The sequence below is a fragment of the Sphaeramia orbicularis genome, chromosome 15 (assembly GCF_902148855.1).
Source record: "Sphaeramia orbicularis chromosome 15, fSphaOr1.1, whole genome shotgun sequence".
Classification (NCBI taxonomy): Eukaryota; Metazoa; Chordata; class Actinopteri; order Kurtiformes; family Apogonidae; genus Sphaeramia; species Sphaeramia orbicularis.
This window is the reverse complement of record NC_043971.1, coordinates 22,033,949-22,044,647: the sequence shown is the minus strand read 5'-3', so window position 1 is coordinate 22,044,647 and position 10,699 is coordinate 22,033,949. Positions and strand designations below refer to the sequence as shown.

At 38.7% G+C, this 10,699-nt stretch overlaps 1 protein-coding gene across 2 annotated transcripts; it reads right to left on the bottom strand.

Moving 5' to 3' along the window:
* Nucleotides 1–144: 144 nt before the first annotated feature.
* zgc:172136 (FERM domain-containing protein 6) lies at nt 145–10,699 on the bottom strand. Of its 2 annotated transcripts, none has more exons than XM_030155258.1 (14): nt 10,539–10,699; nt 8,107–8,285; nt 7,882–7,972; nt 6,705–6,784; nt 6,448–6,524; nt 6,121–6,316; nt 5,875–6,030; nt 5,368–5,433; nt 4,822–4,890; nt 4,537–4,711; nt 3,768–4,049; nt 2,497–2,634; nt 2,330–2,400; nt 145–2,188 (listed from the first exon to the last, which is right to left on the bottom strand). In XM_030155258.1, exons 2-14 carry the CDS (start codon nt 8,182–8,184, stop codon nt 1,913–1,915), a joined length of 1,755 nt encoding a protein of 584 aa, XP_030011118.1. In that variant the 5' UTR covers nt 8,185–8,285; nt 10,539–10,699; the 3' UTR covers nt 145–1,912. The 2 variants fall into 2 exon arrangements, with proteins under 2 accessions (XP_030011118.1, XP_030011119.1); XM_030155259.1 differs by having other exon boundaries at nt 2,503–2,634; nt 10,539–10,698.

The following is a 10,699-nucleotide window of genomic DNA, read 5'->3' as shown; positions in this document are numbered from 1 at the left end:
GTTCTTTACAAAGCTGTCAGACCTTATATTAATACCCCTAGTAAAAATAATGAAAACACCACTGTTGAGGGATGTTCTTTTAATTGTTTAATTTACTAGAGAATGATAAAAAAAAAAAAAAAAAAAAAAAGAACACACAAAAACTTGCCACAAAACTACTTTTATTTCAAGTGCCAAACTTGAAAAGCGATCATTAACACCTGAACACAGAAAAAAAACAAGGTTCCATTGGGAAAAGCAGTCTTGACCTGTGAATGACTGGGTAGAAGTGATATTCCGTGATAAATCATGGATCTGCATTGAACAAAGTGATGATGCTGGAACTTTTGTTTGGTGTCATTCCAGTGAAATTATGAAGGTGGAAACATGCATATTTCCACAATAACTGATGGTGAACTCATGGCTTCATGTCAGGTAAAGGTATGGGGGAGATGGCAGTGATAACATTTTGAGTAAATGATAGAAGAATACTGTTTGTCAATAGTTAAATCCATACATCAGAGAAGTAAAGCTCTTATAAAAGCCAGAGGAGGAACAACAGTATTCTTAGGGTGTAGTATTTTCTTCATGATTCCATATTTTCCACATAGAGTGATTCTATAATTTTGTTTTGTTTTTTTACCTCTGCTTGCTCTAAAAGAGTAATTGTAATTTACTACAATTTTCCTTTTTTAATGTTTCTTAAATCCTGAGATTAGCACTAAAAAGAGTTTTGGGGCATGCCTGTCATTTTTTTTTTTTTTTTACAAAATTAAACAATTGAATGAACATCCTCCAAGAGTAGTGATTCTATCAATTTGCCAGATGTTGTATGAGTGGGATTTCAGTTTTGGAAGCCAAAAACCAAAAAACATAGAAGAACATGGCACCAAAAATGTTTTTTTTTTTTTTTATTTTCTCTATTATAAAAAAAAACAGTGCTTTAGATAAAAAGAAATGTATTATCCAGTATTCTGCATTAACACTGTCTGCTGTTTATACATTATTGGCTTAAGTATAAGTGTTGAATGGCCGACATTCTTTCTCAGTGAGTTCACATGGCTAAATATATCAGTTTTGTTGCATACCATTTACTCACAAAACAAAGTCTAAAAAAAACAGAAAGGCTCTTTGTTTGGAGGTTACATAATACAAGTATACTGCAGATTCATTATACACTTGGTTACAGAAGTAGTGCTTAACAAGTTAATACTTTTCTGTTGCAATAATGAAAGGGGAGGAGTGTGTAGAAATTGGGAAGCTTTGGATGAATGCATTACCAGCTGTAAAGGCTCAATTTTCCACATGAGCTGCTACATGGCTGTGGCAGACTAATAGGAAAAACATAACAGAGTAAACTGTACATATATAGTGTGTATAGTAGTAACATGATAAAAAAGACAGACAAAAAATATAGGTGCATTAAAAATAGCACCAGGTATCTCGAGTTCATTTTTTAGAGTTTACAAGTTAAATGAAAACTATCTCAACGACGCATGACTCATGACCAATCTGCAACAGCAAATTATATGCCCTCAACACACACACCCTCAATATAACATTCAGTGAGATTCTTACCATCAGAATAAAATAAAATCGATTAGAAATGTTTTCCAGAGAAGTTAAGATGTAATAAAATAGTGCAAGAGGTATGTACACAATATACAGTTACATCAATAAATAGGTTCTGTTTATGGATTGAAATATACTGGATTAAGCTGCTGCTATCCCAAACCCAGGTTGTTGTTTTTTTTTTGTTTAAGAAAAGGCTAAAATGTTATCGGCATTGTGAATAATGTCTCTCTGCAAACTGATGCACACAGATCCCTCGTCATTATCAGCATTCATAACACACAATTTGTTGGCAACCTTCAATTTGAGCAAAATGAAGGAAGAAAATGGGCGCATTTGTGGAACTCAGCACTTAACACGTTCAAAGTATGAATTCCAACAGCTGATCATCTCCTAACAAGTCCAGGGAGAGACAATTGGTAGACCTGCGGCCATAGAAGGAGGGTTTGTCTTGGCAGTGCAAAACTGGGTAATAACTGTGATCCACGGGGGTTTTGTCTGGGAGCCCGAAGGTGTAGCTGTGGGATGAATCAGGTGGCAGCGCTGATCCCAGGGATGCTAGAGGCGGGAGCAGACGTACGTCATTGAGACTTTGGCTGTGTCGATCCACGTTAACTTGTGCCCTGGATTTAGGCACCTAGAAAGGAGAGGATAAAGAGAAAGATACCTGAGATTTGTTGTTACGTAACCACTGGTTCAGGTAATGCGACTTGAACTTTGTTGCATGACTAAATAATGATAATGCAAAGGAGGTAAAATGAGGGACTGGATGACAAACCTGTTTTAACACATCCTTATTACGCAACTGCTCTTGCTCTTTGTCACCATCTGGGTGGCTCACTTTGTTCTCTGGAAAAATCCAAATGTTTCATTAAGGAGAAATCAAACTGAGTAATAAACAAATATTACACTAGTTAAATATACAGGGGGTAAAATTGTAATTACTCGCACCTGATGTGTGAGTCTGTGATGACAGTTCTGCACAATCTACTGACACGCCTTCAAGGAGATCAGCCAACTGGAACATCTCATTGGGATCATCCACAAGGACTTCGTCTGGACTTCTGATGTCGGACTTGATATCTAGCAAAATATTTTTTTAAATGTTATAGTCATCCCAAAGGAATACAATTTAACAATAAGTCAACTTAGGTCTCTTAGAAAGTAGGATTAAAAGACATTTACATTGCACCTAACACCTAGACTTAAATATTCAGTGAATGTATAAATTATACATTTCATTAATACAGTGCTAACCTACTCAGTTTCAAGAACCAAAGTTACAGATAATTAAATTACATTACATCGAGTGGCAGGGGTGTGACGGTATCTCGTGCCATGAGATCTTGCGAGATTAAATGCTGATGATATTTCTCATCAAACTGTGAGCAATCCAAACTTCTAGGTAGGAGGTAGGTGAGGTATGTTGCGGTACTTACAGAGAAATCCCCCTGTCTTATGAACTAATCAATTTTGCACATATTGTTTGCACTTTAAGAAGAAGAAATATTTAATTTTATTTGTGGAAAGAAGTTCAACAGTTAAAAGCTCATGCAGAGATGCAAGTTATAAAACATTTCAAAATGCACCTACATTGTTTTGCAACTCCGTTAAGTAAAAAAGTCTGTTTGTCCAGTTTGTCATTTTAGTTTTCTTAAAAGTAACGTGAGATATCGTCTCATTCTCGTGAACCCAGTATCATGAATCGTCACACCCCTATTGAGTGGTTACAAAAAAATAAAATGCACTAATTAATAACATAACGTGCCCGCACTTGAAAACCCTTGGCCTTCAGTCCATGCCAAAGTTTTTCCACAGACGGACGACAAACTAACAATACCCTGCAGCAAGGGCTGAGGGTAAAAAGCACACAGAGCAAAAGAACAGACACGAAGTAAGCCCCAAGTCTAATACACAAATGAGGACCTTTACTGTGCAATGTATTTTGAATTGTAAATATCTTACAAAAGCACAGTGTGTGTGTGTGTGTGTGTGTGTGTGTGGTTATCACAACTGTACAGTAATCTCCTACAGGTCTAACTATCTGGAAATGTAAATTATATTCTCAGCAAGACCTAATAATGTGCTACTCAGGTAACTTAATGGTAAATGCAAGATGAATTTCAAGTAAACAGTATTTATGTGAATCACTCTGCAAAAACCATGCAGTCGGATGGCAAAAATATCCATTGAACAGTTCTAAATATAAAACTCACCTTCCTCTTGCCACTCATCTTCTATTTGAGCCTTGCTTCCGGCTTCAATCCCAGAGGTACAGGAGCTGCCGTGGCTGGCTGCGGAGCTGAAACAGTTCTCCGCTTGCATTTGACCTTCTTCATCCATGGAGGCCATCTCTGCAGAGATGCTGTGTTGGCGGGCGTCGGCTTCGATTCCAGAGCTGCTGGTGGAGCGTCGGGAGAGACCGGGACTGCTCTCACTGCCAGGGGGGTCCAAGTCCAGGTCATCACTGATGTAGGACTCCCTGTACCGCTTTTTTTCTAAAATGAAGAAAAAGAGAGCATAAAGAAATATTCTTTAGAGACTAACATTAGATTTTAGGATGATCTTCTCTATGCAGGACTGAGAGGTCTGGACGATCCCTCAAGTCCACAGGCATCAAACTCTACAACACCCATGGACTGATGATTCATGGATTGATGATTATTAGTCTGTCTTTCTTTCTAATGAAAAAAGTGAATATCCCCCTGGAGTTCAATAGTTAATCTGTATCTGCATTTTAACCCTAAATGATTAGTTGGCTCTTTATATGGAACATAGTTTTTCATCACATTTAAAGGCAAAAAAAAAAAAAAATTGGCACCTATACTAATATTGCACTTAACACTAAGTGTACAACATCTTTTGTTGTTGAAGAAAAATCAATATTGTTATGAATTGGATTGCTACACTTCCCCTGTTGAATACATTTGGCCCTCAGCTTCGTGTAATTATCAGTGATACTACTCTTGTCCTAGTATTGTCCACCTTCGCTCTCCTCCAGCTGCCGGAGGTGTTTGAGTGCAGGTTGGAGGCTGAGGTAGAGGCGATGGCTGCTGCTCAGGTGCAAAAGAAGGTGGCGCGAGCGGAACGATGATCCAGTGTAATAAACGAGCTTCCTCGCTGATGGCAAACCATCTGGTTGGATCTCAAATTTCTTACCCTGAATAGAGAAAAGGCAGTACACATGATTATACATAGTTAATGACCATTACATAATTACCATGACTGCATTTATTAGTAACAAAGAAGGGAAATGAGCTGTGTGCGTACCAGGAAGGTGAGACGTCCCACATTTGACCAGGGGAAGTCGTACAGCAGCTGTCGCATGTTGTTAACCTCCTACAATAAAACAAACAAAAAGAAAACAAAAAGGACATAAAACATCATGAGTTAAATGGATAACACAAATGCATATGGCAATAAAAAACATAAAACAGAGAATGTGTTCTCTAATACATATTTCAAATACTCAACAGCAATCAATTGTGTTTTGTGCACAGGTGCCATCTGGACTTGGCAAAAACGCCATGGATTTCTTGAGGTATCTCACGGTCTGTTGGCTCTTTAATCAGCCAGGCCTGGAGCCCTAATCCACCCAGATGGCCCCTGACAGACAGATCAAACAACTGACAGGCATGGCAGACGGCCCCTATCTGCTGATGCACTGCTGTTGGTGGCAATCCCACACATTCCTCACATGTCTATTCAGAGGTTTTATTGGACTACACAGGCTGAATCTTTGAGCAAACGCAGGTTTGCACTTTCGTACGTACATACGCACATGCATTAATAACACACACTCACACATGTTTGTACCTGATAAACCTGCATTCCTCGCAGGGTCAGACCAAGCAATGCCGTTCCTCTCTCTTCCTTTTTGTCCTGGAGAACATGAATGATGAGACGTCAGAGAGGCATCTGAGAGGTACTGATAAGGTAGCTATTCCACAGTTTAACTCCTCTGCTAGCTGGGAAACACTGGGCTGCTGCTGACAACAAATTAACAGTGAGGGCATATTATGCAATGGATGGGCCAGCTTTCAAAATATCACTCTGCAGTTGAGCAATTTTGAGCTGTGGAAGACAATAAACTAGTACAGATAAAAAGATTACGTAATTGCCCCATAGTAATTTGTCCAACACAGCACAAATGAACCCAACTAATCATATCTGTCTTGAAAAAAAAAACACTAAGGATGTAGCAACATTAAAAAAGAACTTAGCTCCTTCATTCAAAAGCCTATAATTTCTTACTTGAACTCAATCAGTCAAGGAACTTGTAATGAATATAATGGCACAGTCACACTGCATTTTGGGCTTGACCTTTTGTAGTCTGTAAAATGTGACGGGTACATCCTCCAGTCGACATGACTCCCTGATGAAGAGCAGGATGGCATCACGAGTCGACATGCCCCACAGCTCCTGATGAACTTTGGGTCCATGGCAAAGGAGATAATCTGTGCCTCTCTTGGCTAAAATCTGTAGAGAAATGAACAGACAGAGGGTATAATCCAAGTCAATCTAAGTCAGACAATAAAGAGTCCCACCGTGCCACAATGCGACACCTACCCACGGTGGAAAGTAGTTCTTCGGTTCAAAGTAAGGAGTGGTCTCCATATCCTTGCTAGGTGGTGGGTGGTCACCGAGGTCAGCCTGCAAGGCGTACCCTGCCAGCTGGAAATATACCTCCTCCTGCTGACGACATTCAGAGCGCAGTACTCGCTCACGCAAATCTGAGTAGTATAGATGCCGTGCCTTACGTTCACTGGTACCAGATAGAATAATAGGAAGGAGAAGCAAAAAAAAACCCAAAACATGTCAATGAGGGCAATAAAGATGGATGGGAAAAAAACACAGCTTTTCATCAGAGAGATACATATATGAAGAAAAACATACCAGATGAGTCTGCCATTCTCAACATAATACTGCACTTTGAGGCAGAGAACCAGAGGCAAAGGTCTCCTCTGTAATCCCTGTATGAAAAGAAGAAACATGAAATAAATTGTGTGTGCTGGCATCTTTTTTTAATGTAGGTCACTATAGGTCACTGAACTTTGCCTATTAACTGACCGACATACACCATTCAAGAGTTTGTCAAAGCAAGACTGATCCCAATTGATACTACCCACATTTATTGCAACATGCTGCTTTACCTTTCCTGAATCTTGCTTCCATTCCTTTGGAAAATACTTGGTGAGTTTCTCCTCCATGTCAATATATATGTGTTCATTGTCTGGGATGAAGAAGAATCATCAGGAAGAGAGCAGACAGTTAGTAAAGCAAACACAACAATAATGTAACCAAGCGTATAATGTGAGCAACAATGGGCTTAATTAGGGTAGAAGAAAAAAAGCGCCCTTGTTCCTGTTTGTGAACAAGGATACAAGGAGGATAATGACAAGATCTAATGTTATGGTATTTTTTAAATCCCAGTGGTATTATGGCTGTCCAAACATTAGTTGTTTGGTTTCAACATGATATAAAGCCAAGCTGTTTAATGGACATCCAGTTTAAACTGTAGACGGAGGTGAAGATGTTGTAATACTCCCAGCCCAATCCTGTGAGTCATGACATGGGCATTCTCTATTTGACCCATTTTATCTTTTTTGTTCAACCAAATCTTGCTCACCAAGCGGTTTCACAACTCGTACCTTCAACCATCCATCTTTTCTTTCAACTTGTCTCATTCCTACTTTGATTCATTCCCAGTCTTTCACCTCTCATCCTTTATTGAGGCCTTTGACTAACATGGTGTGAGTCATGACAAATCCCCCTACCTCTTTTCCCTCCACTCCCACCCTCCTCTACCCATCATCAATCTGTCCCTCCCCTCAGTGAAGAGGAGGAATGCAAGGGTGCATTCCAGGCTTAATGAAGTTAATATTGCAGGAATCCAGGCCTAAGTGATCGCTGAACCAACACCGCAAAAACAAAAGACTGCTTGTTTTAGAGGTGAGCCGCACAAGATTAGTAAGGCATTTCATCATATTTGTACAAAGAAAGTAGGAGGAAATAGAAAGTTCAAAACTTTACTTAATGGCTGAAGGCATTCTACACCATTTAATTATGGAGACTGGGATAGCGGAGTGATATTTTTTTGTTTTGGTCGAGAAAATATAGTTCTAGGAAATTATACAAAACAGATAGTAGTCCAAAATCCACTAAAATAAATAGTTTTCATCGGAACCTGCTGCTAAAATGAGATGTGAATGGCCTGACCAACCATGTTTTTACAGTTTGATCATATTTTTCAGTCGGACATTACTTTAGTGTGACCTAATGTAAACAGTCTGGCTCAGAGACTGAGGGGTCAGTGAGGAGTGAACTTACCTTTCACCACTGTGAGGCCAAAGAAGTACAGTTCTTTGATTCCAAGAAGCTCGGCCACACGATTGAACACATCCTGGCCTGTGGACCTTAGCTGGAGAAGATAAAATGACATCTGTATCAAAAATATGGGTGGACAAAATACAAAAACTACTTGGTGAAACTAAAACACAGTCCTGTTGATGTGCACTTCTACTTCTTTGTGATGGTCAAGAGAGCAATACTTACTCCAACACTGATGTCCAGCTGTTCTTTGTTGGGGAGGAGGACACAAATCGTTCTCTCTTGCTTTATTGAGGCAGACATGATTGGATATGTCTGTGGTAAGAATGTTCTCTCACTTAAACAGCTTCAGATTCCTCTTTCTCAATTTTTATCTGCTTCAGGGCAGTTCATCCATATTGCATCTAAAAAAGAGAGATGACATCAGAGTGAGGTCAGGAAGAATTTGAGCCAACAACATTTCAGTGAGAATGATAAAGATGGCAGAAACTATTTCACAATATACTCCTTTATGAAATGGAAGAAATTCCAGAAGCCAGGCCACATGAACCAGGCTTTCTAGAGTCTGCTGGGTAGTAAAATAACCTCTGCACTCATACTGTTTTCGCATAATGTTGTTTACAGCTCAGAAAGAAATCCCACCGTCAGACATAAGAACACAGATTTCTTCTCTTATCCAACCAAGATTAGCTTAACATAGCTTTATTCCTCTGAAAGATTTCAAAGCTGAATGTATTCTCATCACATCTAACATCCAAAGATGAGTAAAAAACATGAACGATATCATGAATTAATGATATTATCTAAACCTAGATTAACAAACATTACAATGATGTACAATAAATCCAATGAACTCATTAAATTATCATCCTAAATATAGCAATTAACTGAAACAATCAGCTTAACTGGAAATACTGTAATAGTGTAGGAGGGAAGGCTATTTCCAACTAAGGCTAACCTAAGATTTGCCCCAATATACTGACCCGAAGCCCCAACTGGTACAAAGCTCATCTGATTAAGGTCTTAAAATCAATTAATCAGTTTAATTACTGCCGCACACTGACTGTGATCCCCTTAAATCCCACTCCGGAGAATATGACTAAAAACAACACAAGGAACAGAGAAAAAGAATGACATAGAACTAAGTAGGTTACCGCTTGTTCCATTTTCTACCAACCATATCTTCTGAAACATTCAACACAAAAGCAAGCTTCAGTTTCTTTGAGCTCCTCAGGTGTTTGGCTTTTACAATCAGGTATATCAGGTGGATCAATATTTTTAAAAGCACCTGATGTAACATGCCTCCCTGCTAGAATAAATTAGGAGAAAATGAAATGCTATAAATGTACTGTCAGTATACAAAACAGGCTGTGGGAACTGCAAAAGCGAGCATTCTGGGCTCAGAGGGCAAAACACTTGTCTTACCAAATATGATTTATAGACATGCTGAAACACAGCCTTACTCACAGCTACATGTCAGAGCAAACAGACATACAGAAAACCTGAAAATCCAGTAGCTTTATTAACACTTGCCTTGTTTGTGAAAGAGTCAAACTACACTGTATTTCAAGTTTGACTCAAGTAAACGGACAAAAGAAAGAACATAATCACTTGAATTACTTAATATTTTCCATTGTATAACACTGCTGTGAAAACTACGAAGAATATACGAGTATAAATCAGTATAGTATAAATTAAAGCAGAAACAGTAATTTTACTGTAAAGAAAAGTACAAGTTTTACTATTACTAACAAAAATGGTACGCATTTGCATTTTACCATTACAAGACAACAATATCTGATGCCTTTGGGTTTAAGAATTCTATTGAAGGAAGAGCTTTGTAAAGTTTTCCCAAACTTGGTCTGTTTGGAAACAACAATAATGACAGCTAACATCTTCAGACATCCCCGTTGTTGCTGACCAGAGAGAAACCTGGCATCACATGAGAGCAGCCATCTGTATGGCTTAATTCCTCCTCAAGACTGTTATAATCCCTGCTTCTGAGCACTCGGACTGGCTGATGGAAAAACAACATCCCTACTGGACTGTACAATCCCTCTGACGTGAATTGCTTTGCGGTGGATCCTCTCTGCCCGTTAAAAATTTAGGAGGGTATGTGAGTAAACGGGGTAACACCATTTACACTCACCCCACTTGAAAACAATGATGTGGGGGGAGCAAAGCATTCTTTACGCTTGAGTCAGACCCATATCGGGACATTTTAATTAGGATTCAGTGACTCAATACACATTAATTAAAACTTTACAACAACAGGCTTTCTATATACCCCTGCACTGGAATATAAAAGCACTGATAACATGGGTTAATTTACGCTTTAACATTAGCATTCCTAGCGTTTAATCTCCATAGCTAATTAGACAGTGGGCTATTATGCTAACTAGTTAAAATAAATTAACGTTAAACCGCATGCATAGTTATGTGAAAACCTCTATTTCTACTAGTATTCAATGAAAATCAATTCAGAAAAAGTAAGAGAAAAAGAAAACAAGAAGCTGTATTGTTATTTTACACTGCTTGATAAATATTACAATGTAAGAGTCTGTACTATCTGAATGCAACAAGTGCATTAGCTGTTTCTAACTTCAGCTACTTAGCTTAGGTACTCATTTAGCTAACTAACTATAACAGTAACTTACCTTCACATTATACGAGGGGAAGGAGCTTTAATTCTTGTCTGGACTCTTCTTAAAACTTGCTCACTTCGGTCCCAATTTCTTGTTTGTTTCTCCGTCTCCTACCATGACAGCAGTAATGAGGACAACGGTTTTCCCCCTGCCCATTGCGTGTTGAAACTTCT